Here is a 24295-nt window from a genome sequence, read left to right on the forward strand (position 1 = left end):
TTCCTCGTCGCGTACAGCTCGAGGTAGTGCTCGGTCCACCGCCGCATTTGCTGTTCCTGGTCAGTGATGACCTCACCTGTCTTGGACTTAAGGGGGGCGATCTTGGAGGGGATTGGGCCTGTTGCCTTCTTGATACCCTCATACATTCCTCGTGCGTTGCCTATATCGGCGGCTTCCTGAATGCTTCTGCACAGGTTTAGCCAATAGGTGTTGGCACAGTGGCGGGCGGTCTTCTGGACTTTGTTCCTGGCAGCCCGTAGAGCTTGAAGTGTACTGGGAGTGGGCGTGACCTTGTAAGCCAGTAGGGCCTTCCTCTTAGCCTCGATCACGGGTTCCATTTCTTCCCAGTGAGCCTCGTACCAGTCAGCGTTCTTCCGCTCTTTCTTCCCGTAAGCAATAATGGCGGAGTTGTATATGGCGTCGCGGAGACGTGGCCAATTGGATTCGATAATGTCGTCTGCCGCCATTCCCTCGCCGAGTGCATCTTCCATCTTGTTGATGAATTGCTGGGTCTTAACTGGGTTGCTGGCACAACTGGTGTTGATGCGTGGGCGACCCTTCATCTTGGAGTGGTGCAACCTCTTCGGCATTATGCGCACCTTGCTTACCACGAGGGCATGGTCCGTGTCGCAGTCTGCACTGTGGTAGCTGCGGGTGAGGAGGGTGCTGCCAATATCCGTTCTTCTGGTGATGACGAGGTCAAGCTGGTGCCAATGGCGGGAGCGGGGGTGCCTCCATGACACCTGGTGGATCTCTTTGCACTTGAAGAATGTGTTTGTCACGCACAGGCCGTGGTGACACAAAAGCTCAAGCAGTCACTGACCATTCTCATTGATCTTTCCTCTCCCAAAGTTTCCAAGGCAGGTGGGCCAGGCCATGTGGTCGGCTCCTACTCTTGCGTTGAAGTCTCCAAGGAGATAGAGAGCGTTACTTCTGGGAATCTTGGATAACGCTTCGTCCAGTGCATGGTAGAACTGTTCTTTCTCTTCGGTGGTGGCGCAGAGGGTTGGGGCATACGCGCTAAGAATGCTGACTGAGCCGAAAGTTGTTGACAATCGGAGGGTAAGTAATCTCTCTGTGCCTCCTGTGGGTGGCTCTATGCAGTTAACAAGCGTGTTCTTCACAGCGAACCCAACACCGTGCTGTCTTGGTTGGTCCGGAGACTTCCCTTGCCAGTAGAAGGTGTAGTTGGTTTCTCTGATAGTTCCGTTGTCGGCCAACCGGGTCTCCTGTAGAGCCGCAATGTCGATGTTTAGTCGTGCCAGTTCCCTATCGATGACAGCGGTTTTCCTGGCACCCTTGATCCACGGAAGGTCTGCAGTAAGTCCGGGGCACATGGTCCTGATGTTCCAGCTAGCGAGGCGAAGAGCCGGAGGCTTCTTTCTTGTTGTTTGCTTGGAATTAACTGGTGCGGGTGTTTTGTGGCCCACTTTTCGAGAGGCGCCTCTCTGATCCCCACGCACCCAGTGGGGCAGGCGAGCCATGGCGAGACGGTAGCTGTCCAGTGAGGTGCGATGACCTCTCCCACTGTCAGAGGAGACCCCTGGCGCTCGTTTCCTTCGCCAATCGGATGAGCTTATAACCGGTATCTGTCTCCTCCCGTGTTGAGTCGACATCTTGCGATGACGCTGGAGTGTCCTCTCCAGCGAAACTGAAGCTACAGAGCCTGGGCAGGGTGACATGGAGGGTCTGCTGTTGCCCATGCAGCAGACCCCCCCCTCTCTTCGCAGCTGAAGGGTCCAAGGGAAAGACAAAGTCAATACAGCTTGGCTTCAGGTGCGCCGCAGGAGTTGCCGGTGTTGACTACAATGTCAAACCGCCTTAGGGACTCCGGCTCCGGATTTTCTGTCGGGGTTTACTCCCTTAGCCTTTCCCCTGAAGAGGTATGCCGCAAGGCAGCGGAGGTTTTTTGGAGTCAGAGTTTTCCTTCTCTGATTTTAGAGATGTCCTTCCTCTTTCCTCCTTTACAGTCTTGAGGGCAGCATTTACAGGCTAAAATAGAAAACTGGCAGTGTAACCTTCTAAGCAGATACTACCAATACCCTGCTTGGGTATACTCACCCAACAATAAACATCTCTTAAATGTCCTCCAAGTGCCATGCCTCGAATTAGTAAATGGCAGTGCAATGGCAGCCAAACATTTGGATCAGTTTCACTAAGTAAACCACCAACAGAAGTAGGTTTTTAAAACAATAGAATAGTGTCTCATTTTATTAAAAATAATAACTATTTTTAAGCAACTTACCAGCAACACTGAATAAAAACCTGGCTGTGTTTCCCACTGTTTTAACTGCTCCTCAGCTGGCTTTAACACAGCAGTATCCTGACTGGTGGCCTGAGTTAAGACTTGAAGAACAACAGTGCTGGCACTATTGAGATCCATGGAAACCAATTGGCTCAGTCCGAATAGCCCGGCTCTCCAGCTTCCACTGTCCAACACGAAGTGGCGTCGGTTGGTCCCGCGCCCCACGCTTGCAAGTCCACGCGCCGCCGCCCACTGATGCCGAAAGCGGCTTCTAGGAACGCGCCATGTTCTGAGTCGCAGCTCTAAACGATGCGGACGCTAGAATATCGCGTCACAGACATCCACAGCAATAAAAAAGATCAAAATACTGATACACAAAACAACACAAATGAATCTCAAAAAGCATTACGCTAAGTGAAAGAAGCAAAGCATAAAAGTCTACATGAAGTTCTAGAAAATGCAAAATTATAGAGACAGAAAGTAGATCACTGGTTGCCTTGGGCTATGGGGCTAGAGGAAAGGATGATACAACAAGACACAGGATAATTTTTAGGGAGATGGAAATGCTTTAATCTTGATTCAATAGTAGTTATGCTACCGAAAAGCAATTTGGGGTCCTGCTGCCTGCCGCCACCCTCTAGGCAAAATTCCAGAAGCAAAGGTTTGGTGATAAAGAAAGTCTATCCAGTCACAGCTTCAATTACTTAAGCCTATCAATTAAGGCTAAACTCTAACACCTGGGCCCTGCTATCATTTCCCCCTGTTTTAATCACCTTATTTCTATAGGGCTAGTTACAAACTAAAACAGCATAAAATACAAAAACTACACAACTTTGGAAGAATGACAGGCTTCTGCCTCATAGCCTGTTCCCTCTAGAACACCCAAAGAATAAACCAGGGACCCTCTGCCAGGCCAGCCCAATCCTTTAGAAAAATAGGAAGCCCCACACTTTGTTCTTCCAAAGAGACACGAACTTAACAATATACTGTCTAAAAACGCTTTAAGAGAACTCCAGAAACCAGTTAAAAAGTCATAATATCCCAGGAAAGTGCAAAGCCAAAACCAGCTACATTAAAATGGTTAAAAAAATTATTTCACCCATGAGAGCCCCTCCCCTAAGCCAGCACAGAAACAACCTTAAAGAAATGAAGACCTAATAATTATGAGACAAAAATAAAAACGACCATCTTAAAGTAGGAAAAAGACTTACTCAGCACAGGGTCGTAGGAAATACACTGATCTATGGCCTATTCACAAGGCATTGCCAGACAGGAGTATTGCAGGTGAACACAACCTGCCGTGTCTCGGGCCGGATTCAGGCTCACAAACTTTCCCAGCGACCCAGCTTGTGATTCCTCCCTCCTTCCCAAGTTGCTCTATGTATGCAGTACAAATAAATAATACAATAATAAATTAATACAACTCACAACTATAAACCTACTTTGGCCCACCACCCCTGTATAAAACAACAGTGTTTTAGAAGCATTAATATAGCCCCTTTACAAGACTAGCAGGAAAAGTGACTGAAGACAGAAAGGTGGAATACAGTGCTACTAAAAGAATTTCAAAACGAGACCCTAGTGCAGCAGAATCAGAAAGGGAACAATGGGAAAGAGAATACAGTGCTAAGGAAAAATGACAGCATTTTAGAGCTGGGGGGACCTCTGGAACCATTTATTCCATCACCATCTTCATACCGATAGGAAAAGTAATAGGAGAGCAAAAAACATTCTACTCAGAAATGGTCTGTGACGTCACACTGACTCAAAGAGTCGTCAGTAGGTGACATTGTTCTTATCCGGTCTTTGGAATTAACAGGATTCCATTTAGGATGTGGAGGACGAGTCCTGAAATTTACTTTCTACGAAATGGATTAAAACGGATAGCAACCGTCATTCATTTAATATTAATGTCAATCAGTTCATCAAGGTGCACCTAAAAGGCATGCCCTATCCAGGTTTCTCCCCACCCTGAAATGGGTCATTTCGCATCTACTTTCAGCGAGTACGTCCCCTAAAATACCGCCAAACTCTCTTAGGGAGTTTGCGATTAATATCAACAGTTGAGACTTTATGAATGAGCCCAGAACTGTTCACTTGCTTGTTCTGTTTCCTAACTGCAAATCGCTATTGACCATTTTACGGCGGTGCCACACACAATACCCCGCGCGGCAGGGCGAGAAAAACAGGAGTCGGTCTAGGCAAGGGAGCCCGTGGGAGTCAGCGTGGCGCTGTGCGGACGGAAGCCGAAGGCGAGACTGGCTGGAGTTAGCTGTTTCCTTTCTTCCCTCAATAACTTAGGGCTGCGGGGGCGCTGGGAGGGCAGGTACGTCGGCTGTTCCTCGCGTTCCTCTACCCTTTCTCCGATTCCGCCTAGAACAGCCAGCTGACAACCGGACTCTCTAGAGTCGAGAGCGGAAGACACGTGCCAGGCGGGACCCATCGCCATGACTAGGTCGGTTCCAGGAACATCCAGACGCTTGCCCCTGGCAAGCACCTCCCGTTTCCGGATGCGAATGGGAAGCTTCTCGGGAACCCCCAGTCTCCTCCTTTTTAGGAAAGGCGCAGACGGCGTCTTCCGTTTCCAAGGAAACAGGCTCCTCCATGACGTCACTTCCGCTGACCTGTCTGGACTCCCAGACTGTTGGGAGGAAAAGAGGAAAACTAAGCCACAGCCACGACGGTGGACGCGAGCGTCTCCAGTCTGCGCATGCGCCCGCTCAGTGGCCTGCTTCTATTTATGTGGGGGATCCAACATGGCGGCTGCGGCGATCCTGGCGATGACTGTGGAGCCCATCAGAACATAGTGGCGGGGAAGGGGGCACGGTCCGCACTCACGGTGGCGTCGGCGGAGACGGCTGAGGGTGGTGGAGGGAAGAAAAGCGTCAGAGAGCAAAAGGAAGGGCAGGCAGGCGAAGCACTCGGCGTCCAACTGAGCGCCGGGGCGAGCGAGGGCAGAGGGCCAGAACAGTAGGGATGGCGGAGCCGCGCAGAGTAGCGTTTATTAGCCTGTCACCGGTGAGAAGGCGCGAGGCCGAATACCCAGGGGCCGAACGCGAGCCGGAGTACCCTCGCGAGCCCCCGCGGCTGGAGCCGCAGCCACACCGCGAGCCGGTCCGGGCGGAGCAGCCGGTCCCGCGGGAGACTGCCCCCCGGTCGGACGCGCAGCCCCCGCCGCGGGAGAAGCCGCCTCCCCAGCGCGAGGTCAGCCTCGCCGAGCCGCCCATGGCGCTGCAGCGCGAGCCCCCGCGGCCCGAACCGCCGCCGCCGCCGCCGCCGCTCCCGCAGCTGCACTTGCAGCCGCCCCCGCCGCGCGAGTCGGCTTCCCGGGCCGAGCCGCAGCAGAGGCCGCCGAGGGAGACGGTGCGCCTGGAGCTGGTGCTCAAGGATCCCACCGACGAGAGCTGCGTGGAGTTCAGTTACCCGGAGCTGCTCCTGTGCGGAGAACAACGGGTACAGAAGGTTCCTCCCTCACCCCCCAGACCCCGGGAGCCTCAGGACCCGTCCGTCTCCCCCAGTGGTTTGCACCTTCTGACACCCACCCTGCGCGTCTCGGGTCGCCCGGGAGGGTGGGCTTGAGGGGGCAGAGGCTGAGCGGGTGGACGAGTGGTTGGTGCTGCGTTCGTCTGCTCCCCAGGGTTGGCCGAGGCTCCCACCCGGCTCCACCGACCCCCCCACCCCCTCTTCGTGCGCCCAAAGCCGCTCGGAGCCGGTTTTCTTCTGCATCTTTCGAAACCTTAAGATTAAAATCTGAGGTCCTTGCAAGTTGCGTGGCTAGGTTTTCCGTGTGGAGCTCCAGCTGTGCTTTCCAGTAGAAGGGAAGAGAAAACCTTGGGGGACACGCCCCCGCCCCCCCATCAAGCAGGGAAATTGTGTAACCCCTCCAGTATTACCCTCCTCTTCATCTCTATTTGTTATGCTTGGCGCTGTGGCTGCTGACACGCACTTGCGACCGTGGAGGGTTTTTCTTAATTGAAGGGGATTTATAAAAGTAATCTAAACATTTTCCGACTAAGAATTCCACTTTAAGGAAGAAGTATTCGTTACCTGGCTATTTATTTTTTCATTGTAGTGTTGGTATCGGTAAACCTTTATTTTTCCCCGGCGTTTATTCCTATTGTAATTGAATGAGAAGGTGACTTTCCTGTTTTCTGTGGCGCCTACTATCGTTTTCTTATTTGAATGCATATTATTAGTTTATAGGTTCGAGTTGGAGGATATTGCACTTGGCTATTGTAATTTTTGGAGAATGCTGAAAAAAATCTTAGCTTTGAGTTTTTAAAAACTTCATTGAAAATATGTAGCTATGCCTTTGATGGAACCGGTGAACAATGGCGATAAGAGAAGAGAAAGGTTTGTTAGTAATTGTAATTCTTACTGTGGTGCATTTGTGATTTTCAGAAGTAAACTAAATAGGAAAATGACAGTAACATTAATTAGAGAACAGTTCCCTCTGTTGTTTAGAAGTCATGTTCTTTATTAGGTTTTGCTTTAGCACGAGTCTGTTCAGTGGACTCCAGAAGTCACCTGTTTAGTTTTTATCCTCAACTGTCTTTATGGTTGAAATGAATGACTTCTTAGTTTAAAAATATTTTACACAGTGTCAATAGATTTTTTCGTTATGGCCAACTAATCTTTTGATTATTATTTACAAATAATGTTGTGTGGTCAAATCATTACTAAATGTTTTCAACCAAAATGAATTAAGGGGAGAGATCATTTTGTCACTTCCTCATAACATTTTGCCCTTTAGACTCATTTTAGTGCCCCTGTTATTTATAAATGTCATGTCATTTTTCCCTCCGCCCAATTTTTGAAAATATTGAAGCATTTTTGAAATAAATTGTATTTTATCTAGTGATCAAAGTAGGTTTGCAGTTTTACTCCCTAATCCGTTTTATAAATTGCAAGTGAAAAGCGTTGTATTTGGATAAAAATACATAAGAATGGCTGGCATTTACCGAGTTCTTACAAAGTGCTGGGCACAGTTGTAAGAAGTACTGTGCATAGTTCATCCAGTTTTTTTCAGCAGAACTCCATGAGGCAGGAACCATTCTCTCTCCACTTTACAAAGGAGGAGGCTAATGCATTTTTGCAACAAAGATATGTTGGATTTTCCTATGATTGCCCCCAAAGAACATATTCATTACATAATTGCAGAAAACACCTTTCTATAATAAAGTCGTCAAGCCTTCCTGGTTGTGGCTCAGTGGATTGAGCACTGGCCTGGGAACCAAAGGGTCACAGGTTTGATTCCCAGCAGGGTATATGCCTGGGTTGTGGGCCAGGTCCACAGTTGGGGGTGTGCAAGAGGCAGTGACACATTGATGTTTCTCTCCCTCTCTTTCTCCCTTCCTTCCCCTATCTCTGAAAATAAATGAATTAAATATTTCAAGTAAAATAGAATAAAGTTGTCCTAGACCCATGAAAGGAAATCCAAGGAAGAGAGACCATCCAAAAGCAAAGTATGTACAATAGAATTGGTCTGGAAAGTGACAATTCCCAAAGTTGGTTTTTCTTCCCCTCAGGGTGAGTCCAGTTATTTTTAGGGATGTTGTAATATTTTCCAAATAGCTTTAATTTTGAGTTATTGTCATTGAACAATATACCATACACATAGCAGGGTAATAGCAAAAACAGGAGGAAAAGAGATCTTGTGAAATTAAGAGAAAAAGAGTCTAAAATTTTGAAATAGCCCTCTATCATTGAACAAGAAGATGTTAGCTTCAGATCCTTGAGTTGATAGGTGTAGGTATAAAAAATGTGTTACCTGTGAACACCATCTATTTGGGGGTATATTTAAATCATCCCCCTTCATAAATACAGTGAACAGTACCATCCTGATGAACTGAATGTGATCAGAACTCTATTTTATTAATGAGGAAAAACAATTAAATCAGCATGTGTTGGCAAAATATGAAAATCAAAACCTTCTTCCAGGTTGTCAGCACACAGGTTAGCTAAACCCTTACTCTTTGTCCCCTCTGTGGAGTATTGAGTACCGATGAAGGCAGTTCAGGTTGGTCACAGAGGCTTTGCAATCATCTCTGTCCTGAAAGATCATTTGTTCCCCATTTCTGGTGAAAGGGAAATGGTACAATTTAGAAACACATTTTGACAGTAATTGATACACTAGAATTGCTTTTAACGTTTAGTAAACCAAAAAATGGGTTAACTAGAACATACATTAGTTTGATTTTTTTGTTGTTGTTTTTTTAAACAGAATACTTGAACATTTACGATACAAGGAAAAAGAAATAATAATAGTGTTAATGTGATTATACTGTTACAGAATTCTGTGGTATTCTTTTGCTTCTTACATTGCATATTTTGGATAACATAGATGAAAAATTTCCCGAAAATGAGGTCGAGTTACAGTCAGAGGACAAAATTATTGCCTTCATTTTGCCTGGTGACAGTTGGTAATTTTGATATTTACTAATTTTCAGATCTTTTTTTACCTGACAAGCAGACAACTTACTTAGAGCCTTGATTGTGGGTAGGGAGTTATTTCTTAACTGTGAAAGAAAAGTGAGTCAGTTTCTGTAAATTTTTTTTTGTACATTGTCAACTAAATACAATATTTGCTTTTGATGCCTATAAAAAGTCTACATAAAATGTTTTAGAATGGCATGTAAGGTGATTCCTATTTAAAATTATAATCTATGTATTTATGTTTGCACATGTAAAATGGGTCAGGTCAATAATAGTAAGACCTAGTATTTGTACTTCACACTGATTTGAAGGAATAGCTTAAAATGGCAAGGCATGGTTGTTGCTCACTGTCCTTAATTTTAATCTCAACAGAAGGCTACACCCTGCACATACCTAGTATTGCTTATTTCATTATCAGTCTGTTCCGGCTAGTTTATTTCCTTTCAGGTCAATGTTTATATTTTCCATTAGTAACTCTGTGGGGAATAAAGGATTCTGTAAATTTATTACTTATTAACAATAATTTAAAAAATTGATTCTAAAATTATTTTAAGCTTTAAGATGTATCCCTTTATTTTGTCCATTTTTTCTGTGATATTTTTTTAGACTGATCATATCTCAGCCTTTGTATCCCGAATGAAGTGTCTCAGTTCCAATGTGTGCAAATATTTGTCCCTTCCGCATTTTTTTCTTGCCCTTCAGTGTCAGCCAAATCTGTATCCAATATTTCAGCTTGTTACATACTTTCATTTTTAATTCCTTGAAGATGCTACTTCAGTAACAACATCTAGGCTCTCTTTAAAAAAAAACAGAACAAAACAAAACCTTTGTATCTTGTCTCTGTAAGTTGTAGCTCCTTGTTTTGGCTCTTCTTTGTATATTGAAAAATCATATACAGACTGTGTCTGCTAAAAGATGATACTTGAGTAAAGAATGTGATTTATCTTTTTGTTTGTTTGTTTTTATCTTTTGTTTTGGTTAAAATGGAAAATGTGAAACGCTAGCTGTGTGTGTGTGTGTGTGTGTTTGAAAAACATGTATTATAATAAACTTTCACTCTCTCCTGCTGGAAGTAAACCATGTAGTGCTTCCTATTTGCAGCGATTTCACTTCTCTGGCTTTGTGTAAGAGTGGGATGTATTCCCTGAATGGATATCCATTGACAGGATGTAAGATATAGAGGTTGATACTCGGCCTCAGCAGAAAGCCAAAGCAACTATAGATAATCTCATGATGACTCAGGGCCGATGATTAAATGCTGACTCTTAAATTAATAACCTAGCGATCCCTTTAGAAGCATTTCCTGACCAAAGAAGTTAATCTTTGTTGGGAGGATCTCAAACTAGACTTTTAAGGGGGATTTTTATTTTTACCTAATTTTCTTGGGATTATTTTGCCTTATTTTGGATGGGGTGACCGTACAATCATTTTACAGGTAGAGACAATTTGAATTGTTAAGATCTTAATCACCAAAAACTGTAGAATGTGTAAGAATCCATTATAACTGTAAAAACCAACATTTCTTTCTAGTTACTTTTAATGCTTCTAACTTGTTCGTTAATATTTGGAAAAATTGACTCTCTTTATTAAATTTAAGGATCTATTCAACTCTGAATTAATACTAATACTTCTATTTCTTTTTGCATTCACTTTGAATCAGAAGAAGCCCATTCACATGGAAGACCCGTTTAATGATGAACATCAAGAGAGGCAAGAAGTGGAAATGTTGGCTAAGAAGTTTGAAATGAAATATGTAAGTATAATTAAGTGTCCACCCTGTTGGACTGTTTTCTTTCTTTGACTGGTTGGAGGGCTTTATTATAATGTCCACCTTTATCTGTTCTCACAAATTGAATCCAAATAAATAGGTTTGTTATGGTTGTAACGACAGCCATTATTATTTGATTCCTTCTAGAGTCAGACAGTTTGCTTAACATATATATATATTTTTTTTTATTGAAATATTTATTTCAAAATCATTATTTCAATTGCATTAGGTTTTATATTATCAAATACACAATTAAGATAGTTTTTCAACTGTGATTGAATAATTGAACAGAGAATAAAAATCTTTCAATCAAAGATTCTTAGAGTTGGAAAGATTCTTCAACATCCTTAACATATATTATATTAATCCTTATAACAAAACGACAAGGTCAGCAGTTTGGCCAAAGTTAAGGAACTGCTCCATGGTCACAGGCGCGCGAGCTGTGCGGCATATGCAGGTCTGTCCAGCTCTGTGCCCTTCCCACTGCCATTGAGAATGCTAGTTTAGCGCCCTTGGCGTCGCAGTTCTCACCCCTTCCTGCCCCGTACGGGTTAAGAGAGTGGTGTGTACTTCTAAGGCCCCCGCGATCTGAATTAGCCAGAAGCAGCATGAAATTTGTTTGAAAGTATTCTGTTTACCTTTAAAATTTATGTACTTTTAATATTCTGTGCCACAATAGATTGGTGTTTGTGTTTTTGGAGCACAGCTTTTCTTTTTATTGTATTTATTAGTGAAAGCTATACTTCAGACTAAAGCTAAGCAACATTAAGATCAATATTTTTTAAAAATCAAGGATTAAAAACAAATAGAACATACAAAGAGAACTTTTTTTTAAGGCTGCATAGTATTCCATTATGGATATACAGTATTACAATTTGTTTAACCAGTCCCCAGATAATTTAGATTGTTTCCAGAAATTTGCTATGGTAAACAGTGCTATGGTAATTATTAGTGGCATGGTATTAAGTCTTATTGGGGAGTCCTTGGATGATAGTACTTGACATAGAAAAACCAGTATTCTGAAATTGTTTGGTGTGTAACACTGAGTTCCAAATAATTGGTGTATATACAGTCATTGCCACTGTGCAGGGATAAAATGTTACTCTTGTTCTCATCCAAATTAAGGGGCAGTATTTCTTCTCTAGATTTTTATTTTAGCTTCTCACTCTCTTATTTCCATGCTAAGTAAAGATTTAAAATGCCTTACCTCATGAAGTTTTTATGTGCATAAACCTGAAAGCATGCCATGAATATTGTAAGTATTAAATATATATATTATAACAAATTATTTTGAACATTTTAAGACTATTATTAGGCTAAAAATGGCCTGGCAGAGCATACTTCATCTAGCTCTAGGCTCTCCCAAAAGATTATTCTCAAACAATGAAGATTTTTATTGTTCAGGGGTAGCAAATTCAGATTTTTATATGTAAATTTATACATATACTATGTATACTATGTTAATATATTTACTTTTATTTTTATTTATTTTTAAAGATTTTATTTATTTTGAGGGAGAGGGGAAGGGAAGGAAAAAGAGAGGGAGAGAAACATGAATGTGTGGTTGCCTCTCGTGCGCCACCAACTGGGAACCCAGCCCACAACCCAGGCTTGTGCCCTGACCAGGAATCGAATTGGCAACCCTTTGGTTCGCAGACCAGTGCTCAATCCATTAAGCTACATCAGCCAGGGCTATGTTTGTATTTCCAAATAAAATTAAGATTTTCAAATATAGTGTTTAAAATCTTACAAAATGTTAACTCACCAAAATTAGATTTTGTTTTTCTATATATATATATATATTTTTTGGTTGATGAGAAAAAAAGGACTTAATTCTTCAAGGCTTATGACACAAATAAAACTCTTATTCCTTCATATTATAATTTACATCTTTGTCATTATTTCTGAAAATCACTGAAGGTTACTTCTAGCCCTTTGTTTCTTGGAACGAGAGATGTAATTATTTGTTAAATTTTGAGTATAAATAATAAGGTATTTCAGCATTTCCACAGGACACAAAAAGGGGCATAACAGTTGCCCTGTCTTGGAAAAACTTTCAAAACAATTGGTATGGTAAGAGATGCATGTGTAATACACAAATACAGTGCCAAGCAGTTCCTATAGAAATGAATGACTGCTTTGGGGAATGAAAGTGAGCGAAGGGTCATTTCTGTTCTTGAAATCCGAATGAAGTTTGGAGACTTTGGTGCAGTAATTGAATGAACACTATCAGTCTCCTGTGGAACCACATTTTTCTGCAATTCCTGAAATAGCTTTCTACCCTTTGTAGGACAGCGGTGAATGAGAGGCAGTGTATTGTAGTGGAAGGAGCACAGGACTTAGAGTTAACACAACTGGATTCTGATCATGTCTTTGCCATATTAACTAGGGTGACCTTAGTGAAGGCTCTTGGCTTTTTTATGCGTTGGTACCTGTGAGAGGCAATAAGATCTGCCTAGCCAACCTTATAGCACAAGGGTCTTAATCAACATCAGATGAAAATATAGAATATTAGTGTCTGAAATATTGAAAGAGCTATCTAACTGTGAAATACTGTTTCCTCACTTAAACACATCACTCTTGTGGAGAACTGCTCTTACTCTGTACGTGTCATAAATTCTATTTAAACACAAACATCTGTGGAATTTTAACCTCTATTGAATATCCCACTCATTTAAATCTTTTAGTTCAGACATCCTATTCCAAATGCCTTTATCTTTGGTCCTTCAGTCACTTTTAACAGATTCTTCTTCACTACTGTGATCTTCTTAAAGATCACAACAAATTATTGGGAACCTTTTAAGAAAATCCTCAGGGCAGAAGTGACGTGGGAGAAGATACCTAGTCCAGTGTAGGCTCTCACAAAAGATCACTCAGACTACAAACGAAGATCTTTATTGACCTGTAATTTACTGTCCTATGGTTCAGGAGTAGCAAATTCAAGTGTCCCCAAGATTTTTGCTGTTCAGTCAGTGAAGTAGGCCAGATAAACAATAAATGTGGGCAGTTGTCCCAGACAGCAGAGAGCACGTGCCTTATCTAAAAAGGCCAGCTGCTACTCAGCTCCATCCCTTTGTTACTTTGCAGGAACTTGGACTTAGGTTCCTCTAGCATCTTTTTTAATTGATTTTTTTATCTTTATACTTTTTTCATTGAATTTATTGGGGTGACATTGACTAATAAAATTACATAGATTTTAGGTGTACAGTTCCTTAATATATCATCTGTTTATTGTACTGTGTAGTCACTAACCCAAGTCAAGTCTCCTTAACATCTCTTTCTTTTAAATGTTGGTTTTTAATTAGAATACCTAGTGGGCCAAACAAAACATATCTGTGGGCCAAAATCCCAAGGCCTTGTTTGAAACCTTGGTGTACTTGCTTTACTATTTTTTTTCTAATATATTTCACTCATCATTCCATCCACTTTTATGTTTTGCCTTTTCCCTGCTGCGAGCAGAGTGGTTGGTGGTATATGTGGGAGGTTATGCCATTTCCACCGGGGAGGAAAATGTGTTTGTAAGAAGTTTCAAAGAACTGAGCAAGTTAAATTCAACTGGGAGTTTCCAGAGTTGGGCAGAGACAACGAACGGGTGATGTTAATGATGAATTCTGTGGTTGAAGGAAGGCCCGAGTGGCAAGTTGATGGGCTTTTTGTAGTCTTCCGCGTGTGTGTAGCTGTTGCTTGTGCTGGCGAGGAATTGCATGGAGTGGAGCAGGCTGTCACTAAAGGGAGAAGGGAAGGATGTGCCCTTTCTCTTGTAGCCGTTGCTTCCGGCAGAAGGATTGAGACAGATCTGGTAGTTGAAAAGCAATGATAACAGAAATTATAGGGAATATGAACTTGTAAAAGGAGCACCCTCTATTTGAATGGCCTCTGATTTTCTTTCCTGATTCTATCCTATTTTTATTGCCTATGTCCTGTTTCCTGTTGTGTTGCTCTTCAGGGGTTATAACAGTACATATTCAACATCAATTGCTAAATGGTTTTTGGACGGAAGAGGGCATTATGACTTAGTGTTTACTAAATGGGTTGTTGAATATAAATCTTACTGAATAGCTAAGTCCAAGTTTTGACATCTCTACTACTCTGTTAGGAGGAAAGCAGAATACAGTTTAGGTTGGCCCTCCACCTTTCCTTACTCCTAGTTTTAAAGCTCCAAATATTTAGGCTAAATATCCTAGTTTCCAGTTCAGTTTTTAGATGGTTTCTAGGTTGAGTGCACTTTTTCTGAGGTCATATATATTCTAGAACAGGGAATGAGGTTGGTCGGGTTTGCTGGGTATAGGTTTGTTCTCTAAACCTTCCAGGTCACATGGCTGGGAGATTTGTTTAAGTGTTTTTTTTCCTCACTCTGCTACCGCAGCCATCTTGAAAGATCACACTATCCTAGAATTGGATATATACTCAGTAATAAATGAAAACACTTAGCATGGTGCCTTGAACCTGGCAGGGGCTCAGTTCAGACTGTTTGAATCTGAATGACTCGCTGAATAGGAAGACATGTATTCTGCCAGGCATTTATTAGCATTTATGGAATCTCATTATGACTTTAAAATCTACTTACTATACTATGTAGACTTTGAATACCACCTTTAATGCTTAATTTGATGTGGTTTTGGACTCGAAGCCTAGTAGCTTTGTATTTATTGTAAAGGGAAGGATAAGGTATATTTGATGGTATGAAACTAATTTCTGAATAGTCTTATAAATAAAAGTTGGTCAAATGGAATTAACATCGTTTTTACTCAAAAACAAAGTATATTCATAAAATGTCTTGATTTTCTTTTGGTGTGGCTTTTAAAACTGATTTTGTCCAGATAGGTTTTAAAGAAGGCAGTAGTGAGTGGCTTTATAGTAAGTACTAAGCTGAGTGGAAAGGATTTATATTTTCATACTTAAGGTAATTATGTGTTGCCTAAAAAGTGTCCTTAAATAAGGGACAGACACGAGTGGATGTTAGAAAGTGTTTATGTACTCCTCCTGGGAGTTTTAAGAATTCTATCGGTTCATATTATTCGTTGATCATCTACACTCGCTAAGGGATTACAGCTTTTTTGGTAACTGCTTGGCTGGTCTTCCTGTTTGTTTTGGCCTTAATGTGGTGCCTGGTTACTAAGGATCAGCTTGGTAGGACTTTGGGTAAAGCAGTTTGGGCAAACTTGTTACCACCACCACAAAATAAATTCTACTTACAGAGCACAAAGAACCGTGTATTTAGTTTCTATAGACCAGCAACAGTATGATATTACATATACAGTAAGAACATAAAATAACATTTCAAAACAACCTGACGGGGGATGTTAAGGCAAGGAAGAATTTTAAACTCAAATACTAGTTTCTTCATTGCAGTTACTGATTGTAATCACTTGCCGTGACATGCCCTTCTAATTCCTTGGCCTCCCTGAGCTGAATAACTCTTCTTCAGCTTCCTTAAATCCCTTAGGAACAATTGAGAATCAGCAGTTTTTAGGGTATTTGGGAAGAAGGCCCTATGTCCATAAGTGGTGATTATAGGAATCTGGGTATATGCTATTTCTGTGCTGTGGAATCAGCTCTTGGCTATCCTTCCATTGACTTAAATCCCTACCCTTTTCCATTGGTAGGTTAAGAGAATCGGCAGAGGTGGGGAAAGATGAGGTTGTGACAGGTCTGGGGCAAATAGGGAAACTTTGTGACCAGGGGCCATTTTCTTCTCAATTATAAGACTGGAGTCTCAGCAATTAGTGTCATGCTTGCTCTGTCTTCCATCGGTGATCAGTGAATGTTGGTTATTAGTTAGATTTCTTATTTCCTGGAGGCAATAGGCGGTCTGTACAAAGAATATCTTGTTTATTTGCATGTTTTCCAGCTTAAAGTTACAGTGTAATCAGACTGCATTGGCTTGAAACACTGAATATCAAGTTAAGCAGGTACTAATGACTCAGTAATTTTCTTCTGAGTCATAGTGAACTAATGTTCTAGAGGAATAGATTTAAAGGGGTTTCTTCATTTCAGATTTGGAAAACTCATTTTATATTTTTATAAGATGCATTTATTGTGTAAACTGTTAACATCAACCACAGAGATCCGGAGAATTTATCCATACTTTGATTCTGCTGCAAGGAGTTTTCTTGCTAAGGATGCTGAAAAAGAGAGCCCTTCAAAATAGGCCTAGCAGGGAGGACACTACAATAATCCTTTGCCAATCTAGTTTGAGTTCCTTTAGGTGAAATTTTAATATTTGTGAATTAACTGGTGTGTGCCTTTTGGCATCTGTCAGAAATTTGGTTCCATTTTATATCATTTGCATGTCGCTGACTTTTTGCATAATTGGGGAGCTAGAGAACTGAGGTTGGAGAATATAGAAGGTTGGGGAGGCAGTGTCAGGGAAGTTTTCCAGGTGAGGCCAGAAGTGAGAAAAACAGAGGCCGGAAGGCTGGGGGCCTCTGTGATGAAGGCAGTGACTGGATGTGCCTGGCAGTAATGCTCTGGCAGAGAGCTGCTGGTACAGGTGCAAGCAGAGACCCTGTAACCCTGGCTGTGGGCGGGGGTTTAAGAAAGAGCTACTCAGGCGTGGGTGTGTCAGGTAAAGGGTGTCCCAACTCTTTTCCTACAGTGGGATTGGAGTTAGTAACTGAATGCTGTTGGACCTGTGGGCCAGACCCAAGAAAAGAAAATTTCTTGAATGGGTAATACATGTACTTAATAAAAACTCAAAAGATACAAAGGTAATATGAGACAAGTAAATCCTCTTCCTACCCCTGACTCCCAGCTCACTGGTTTTCTCCTCAGAGTTTTTGGTCCCAGAAATCTATGTGTATGTAAATATTTACATATTTCATAGACTTTGTTCACTGTAAAGAATGTAGAAATACAGATAAACAAAGAGAAGAAAATAAAAATTTCCTAATCATCGATATGCCCACTTTCAGAGCTTTTTTTTCTTTTTCTGACAGAGGGAGAAGGGAGGGAGACAGAGAGTGAGAAAAACATCCATGTGTAAGAGATACATGATCAGTTGCCTCTCGCACGCCCCCAACTGCGGACCTGGCCCACAACCCAGGCATGTGCCCTGCCTGGGATTCAAAGTGGCGACCTTTCGGTTCACAGGCTGGCGCTCAGTCCACTGAGCCACACCAGCCAGGGCTCAGAGCTCTTACTAATGTGTGTGTGCTTACATGTGTGCTCTCACATTTAAATTTTTTTAATAGCCTGAGTAATTCAGGAATACATTCCTGTTGTTAGAAACAAATTCAACTATGCATATGAAGCCAGAGTTTTTCTTTACCACGGTCTCCAGTTATATCCATTGTCCATTGGTAATAGCTGTAGTTATTATCTGCTTGTGATGATTCTTTGTGCCTTTTATATATGTGTGTTGTTTTTCATATATGAGTCCCCACTGTTTGCATGATAGTTGAAAAAGCAATGTCTTGTTATTTTAATGTTGTTGTCTCCAATATTAACAGTTAGGTTGAACACTTTCAAATGCTTAGAGAACATTAGTGACTGGCCTGAATTTTACATGACATTTGGTAAACTGCTTTTGTTTCCTTCTGAAATACAAAATATTCCTTGACTATATTGTCTTATTTTATTTTATTTTTTTATTGTTGTTCTATTACAGTTGTCCCATGACCATGTTGTTTTAAAATGACTATTAACATTGAGTGGATGTGTCATAGTATATACAGTTTATACGCTTATCATTGTTATGGTGCTATAATTGATATAATGTGTGGTAAAGATCTTAAATTTGTATGATCCTTTATGAGAGGCATTTTGGTCAGATTAATACAATTATAATTAACTAAAGCTTTAGAGACTTTGTTTCTGTCACTGATAAGGTTCACATTTACTTATTTAACCATTTACCGCATATATCAGATTATGGGCTTAGAACTATTAACAACAGCTATAGATTCCTATGGTAACTACTGGTCACCTTGACTTAAATGTTCCTAAATTATACATAAGTCATTTGTACTTCTGCACATGTCTGATTCTTGCCATTACAACAGAACCTATTCAGTGGTTTTCCTTTTTCCCTAGGGAAATCTTATAGGCAGCTAGGTGTGCCTAGATTAAAAAATAGGATAGGACAGCAGAAAAAGATCATTGTGATTTTTAAGTAGGAAGCATCAGGAGAAAAGATTTAAAACTTGGGCTGAGCTGTGAAGGTGGGAGAATTCAGAGAGGATTAAAAGATTATTCCAAATAAGGGGAAAGGTAATTCGGGTCAACCTGTAGACAGCATTTCACTAATACCACACTAAGGGTTTTGAGATTATCTTATAATAGGTAGGGGGCATTTTGAGCATAAGAATGATATGAAATGGCATTTTAGAAATATTAATTAGATGATGCTGTATAGGATAAATTGAGGATAAATAAGATGGAGGAGACACTGATTAAGACATTTATTACATTTAGGTGAAAAACAATAGCCAGCATTATAGCCGTGGCAGAATGGAAAGAAGCTGTAGGTGTGAATACTCATCTGAACAAAAGTTTGTGGACAGAGAGAGTTTTGAAGAAGAAGGTCACGAGGGATTTTAAAAATTAGTGTTATTGAAATATAATTAAAGTAAATAAATTCATCCATTCTAAGTGTGCAGTTTAATGTATTTTGACAGATGCACATAGTCCGGTAATCACTACCACGATCATGATGTAGAACAATTTCATCACCCCAGAAGTTCCCCTTTATTTCTCTATAGACAAACCGCTCCTTCCTGCCCTGACCTCTGGCAACCTCTGATCTATTTCCTGTCAGTGTAGGTTTTTGGAACTTTTTATTGCCTGTTCTAGTTTCCTATAAATGAAATCTTACTGCCGTTTGTGCCTGGCTTCTTTCACTTAGCACATGCTTCTGAAGTCCATCCACATGCTGCGTGTGTCATCAGCCCTTTCCTCTTTGTTACTGCGCAGTGCTCCGTTGTGTGGGTTTGGTCAGCATTCACCTGGCGATGGGCATCGGCTCGTCTGCCGTTGGGCTGCTGTGAATAAAGATGCTCTGGGTGCACATGTACAATGCAGTGTTACTTGGCCATAAAAAAGGGTGAAATCTTACCATTTGGGACAACACGTATGGACCTAGAGTGTATTTATGCCAAATGAAATAAGTCAGAGAAAGACAAATGCCATATGATTTCACTTATATGGGAAACCTAATGAAGAGAATAAATAAATTAACAAAGCAAACAGACTCAAAGTGGCTGTGTCATTTTGCACCAGCTACGGAGGATAGTTTCGGTTCCTCCCCTTTCTTGTTCACACCTGATGTCACCTGCCTTTTAAGGCAGGCAAGCAGGATGAATAAGATGAGAGTGTCACGTGGGAGGGGTTAACCTGTTGACGACTGAGGTGGGGGACGGCTTGCAGTTGGGGTACTGAGCAGGAGTCTCCGGGGGAACGAGGTCCCCAAGGCTCCACACCTCCCTTCTCTGAGAGAACTTTGAATGGAATGGCACTTCGGAGGCGGACAGTCACGAGTTTGAAGATTCGCCCTGTTACTTTCTTTTTGAACCTGGACAAGTTAATTGTTCTTTCCAAGCTTTAGTTTTTCCCCATTTGTCAAATGTGAAATAATGGATAGTAGTACTGAGTGTAGGCGCTGATGCAAAGGGAGCGTTCAGTGAATGGTAACTGTCATCATCGGCATGATCATTGGTACTTAAGTATAACTTTATGCCCCCATAACTTGTGACCTCCTTATAAATACCTGCATGTTTTTTCTTCATAACTGATCTCTTCACCAACTGTATTCATTCCCCACCACCACAGCCAGAGTGATTTTGTTAAGCACCTATCTTGCCAGGTTACTTCCCTGTTCTAATCCTTTCGGTGGCCTCTCTGTACAGGTGATTACTTCCATTCATTCTTGTCTGAGCATCCTTGTCAGGAAAGCCTTGATTAGGTCCTCTGTTTAAAAAGTATCAGTACCACTAACATTTTCCTTTCTACCGTTTATCGTAACTGTAATTATTTAAAAACTTTTTTTCCTCTCCACAATACTATGAAGTCCATGAAGACTGACACTTGATAGGTGCTCAGTAAATTTGTTAAGTAGATTACGTTGTTCTAAAATTCTTGAGGACAAGACTTTGTACTTAAATTTAAATTCCTTCTGACATTTAACATGTTGCTTTCTTTAGCATAACTTATAACTTCTTAACATACTTTTGCATTTAACCATTGGTTCAAAGTAAGCTTTGTAACTAAATAGAATTATCATATCAAATATGATGGGTTTAAAAATTTTTTAGTACATGTCCATTATGACATGAATACTTCATAGAACATTTAGGAAACATGGAAGCAGCAAAGAAAATGTGAGAATGTAGCGAAATTTCTTGGCAGATGCTTTCCGATCGCTTTCCAAAGGCAGCCTCGTTGGCAAACTCAGCAGCAGCGTCTGAGCGGTCCTGCTGCTTCTCTGTTTTGTCAGAGCTTTAAGTCTATCATTTGATACATGAAATTGGTATCTGATTTCATTTATGTGATGTATTAATTGTGCTCCGAGTTGTAATGCTGTCTTTTTCATGGTAAATTGTTATATACTAGGTTCAGTTTCTGAACATTGCTGTCCATTTATCTGTTTATTCTGATATTCCTGACATATCTATTTAAACTCATAGAACTTTAAATATATTTAATATGTGACAGAACTAGTCTTCTTCATTAGTTTTTGTCTGTGGGTTTTTATATTCTTCCTAGAGCTTTTTCTCTTTGGGGGGGAAAACAGTGTCTCATGTATTTAACTGCTTGTGCATGACTTTTTCAAGAAAGTAATTTCTATTCTAGAAATAACTTCCCTTCCTCTGACTTCTGATTCTCACCCAGTTTTTCCCAATGCTAATATCTTTTATGTAACTATAGTTATTAAAACTAGGAAATTGACCTTGGCACAATACAATTAACTAGACTACAGACCTTATTTAGATACCAATTTTTGCATGCACTCATTTTTCATTTTCTTGTATGTCTGTGTGTGTAATTCTGTAACATTTTTAAAAATAAGAATAGTTTGGATTAATAGGAAAGTTGCAAAGATAATAGAGTTCTCACATAGTCTTCCCCCATGCTCTGCTAGAGCATCGTACACTTGCATGGTGCATTTATTACATCTAACAAACCAACATGGTGCAGTAACATTAATTAAACTCCGTGCTTCCTTCAGGTTTCGCTAGTTTTCTCCTAATGTTCTTTCTTAGTTCCTGGATACCACCCAGGGTACAACGTCACACAGAGTCATCTCATCTAGACTGTGAAAGTTTTTCTTATTTTCCTTGTTTTTGACAGTCTTGACAGCTTTGAGGAATACTGGTCAGTTATTTATAGAATGTTCTTCAAACTGGTTTGTCTGATGTTTTTCTCATGGTTTAGTTTGTCATGATGGTTTTCTCATTGTTAACCTATAACAGGGATTATAGGCTTTTGAGAGGAAGAGCACAAAGGTGAAGTGCCATTTTTATCGCATATCAAGGGTACATAATGTCAGCAGGACTTATCACTGTTGACCTTGATCACCTGGCTGAGGCAATGTGGACCAGGTTATTTACTACTTTGGCTCTTCTTTTTCATACTGTGCTCTTTGGGGGCAAGTCCTTAAGTACGCCTTACACTCAAGGTGTCAGGGCCTTAAATTCAACCTCCTGGAGGGGAGATTATCTACAGAAATGACTTGGGATTCTTCCAGCAGGTATATTTTAACTTTATGGAACAGCGTGAGTACTGTATCAACCTAATGTATTTGTTCTTTGCAGGGTGGGAAACCCCGTAAACACCGGAAGGATCGGCTACAAGATTTAATTGATATAGGCTTTGGCTATGATGAGACAGATCCATTTATTGATAACTCAGAGGCTGTGAGTAATGTATCTTTAATATAGCAGTAATTCTTTGTTTGTTTGGGCCAGTAGAAGTCAAGGGTAGAGTAAGTAAAATAGTTCAGTGAATGTGTTTACAAACTAATCCCCTATTGATGTACTTCTCAATTGTTTCCAGTTTTATGTGCTTACAAATAATCGAGCATCCATGTACTTGAGTAACTGTGTATGTAAGATAATTACAGCGTGCAAATATATGTGTAGGATCAATTTCTAGCAGTGGAATTTATTGATCAAAGGGTATTTACATTTTGAATTTTTATTGATATTTCCAAACTTTGACCAGGTATATCTTGAAATGACTTTCATATAAGAATCATGTGATCTTGAAGATGGGACCTACTGGGTTAAAGTTAATCTGGCAGACATCTTTAAAATGTACTTAATTTTTTTATTGCTGCCAAGAGTTAACTACAGTGGTGGCAATTAAATGCCACTTCTTATCACCGGCCTGATTTGATCCAAGCCCTATGGCTTTCCCCCCGGAATCCTCTTTCTCTTATAAAAGGAAAAGGAATTCAAGAGAGCATTTAAGGACTGTGGCATCCACTGCTAACACAGCACGTGACGGAGGGCATGCCATGTTTTGGTGGGTAAGGGTCTTACATTCTTCTCAGTGTCCTGGAGTAGTCTCAGTGCTGAGGTTACGTTCTCTTCAGCGTTCCGTGGCTGCGTAGGACATACAGAAAGCGGCACTGAGGTGCTTATTATCCTGCCCACAAATTCACACTTTTTTTCCTGTTTCTGCAGAGCGTGGTTGCATAGATGGTGACAGGGCATAAGGCGGTAGGAGAGTGGTAGGGAGGACTTGGAGCATGAGGCAGACGGACCCCCTGGTGTCCTGACTTGAACTAGTTAACCCTACCAGGCAGCCTGGTCTGTAGAAGTGAGGCACTCGGAGCCTCACTGTCAATGAGTAAGTTAGGGGGTGGTGTCTTTCTAGGAGTCTTGACCTTCATTCGGAACTCAAAAGTCAACAGTCCTAGATTCTAGATCTGACTTGGTTTCTCATTTGCTGCAGACCAGGAGCAGGTCTTTTAGCATCACCCAGTTTTTTCTGCTGGGATTGGCTTGCCCAGCAGAATTACTCTGAGACTCGAAGAAGATAATGACATGCTGAAAAGCATAAAACATTGGTATTAAAGTTCACATTATATGTAAAGTTGGTTTTGAATTCTAAATAACCCAAAAAGGAACCTAGCCATATATAAATGGACATTTCATGTACTGAGGCTTACATACACAGCAATTTTTTAAATTAATAAACTTAATTTAAGAGCAGTGTTAGGTTCAAACCTGAGCATTCGGTACAGAGATTTCCTGTTTATGTCCTGTCCTCATACATGCGGAGCCTCCCCCATTACCAACATTCCCCCAGCAGAGCAGTACACTAGTTACAGTCGATGAGCCGCATTGGCACATCGTCACCCACGGTCTGTAGATTACTTTAGAGGTCACGCTTGGGGTTGTACATTCTACAGGTTTTCAGATATTTATAATGACATGTATCCACCATTATCGTGCCAGACAGAATAGTTTCACTACCCTAAAAAAAACCTCTCTGCCCTATGCCCCTCCCTATGTATGCCCTGGCAACCACTAATCTTTTTACTGTCCCCATAGTTTAGTTCTTCATAAATAGCATTTTAAATGTCTTCTTTTGTGGTATCCAGAATTTTCGAGTGAAGTGTTTTTCAAAGTGACTCCTGCAATTTATAATTGGATTACATATCAATTTAGAGAGTGGCCAGCATTTTTAAAGAAAGTGCAATAGTATAGAATAGGGGCTGTCAGAGTAAACCACTGGTAGGTTCTGTGATTTCGGTTATGTGCATGTGTGTGTGCGCGTATGCACTGGATTTTTATGTGTAATGTATTTTCCACCTGGTTTGTGGTGAAGAAAATGTGAAAGCCACTGCTTTAATAAATAAGGATAAATTCTGCAGGTATAAGTTGTATAAAAGTTATATAATA

General features: G+C 41.1%; 1 protein-coding gene across 1 annotated transcript in view; it reads left to right on the plus strand.

Moving 5' to 3' along the window:
* Positions 1 to 4903: 4903 nt before the first annotated feature.
* UBN2 (ubinuclein 2) overlaps positions 4904 to 24295 on the plus strand; it is a 57806-nt gene continuing 38414 nt past the window's right edge. Inside the window, exons 1-3 of the mRNA XM_090287569.1 lie at positions 4904 to 5698; positions 10341 to 10433; positions 22199 to 22300. Of these exons, the coding sequence (XP_090143695.1) occupies positions 5222 to 5698; positions 10341 to 10433; positions 22199 to 22300 (672 nt within the window). The 5' untranslated portion in view covers positions 4904 to 5221. The remainder of the gene's footprint in view (positions 5699 to 10340; positions 10434 to 22198; positions 22301 to 24295) is intronic.

This window comes from Furipterus horrens, unplaced genomic scaffold, assembly GCF_987537825.1.
Source record: "Furipterus horrens unplaced genomic scaffold, mFurHor1.1.pri manual_scaffold_9, whole genome shotgun sequence".
Classification (NCBI taxonomy): Eukaryota; Metazoa; Chordata; class Mammalia; order Chiroptera; family Furipteridae; genus Furipterus; species Furipterus horrens.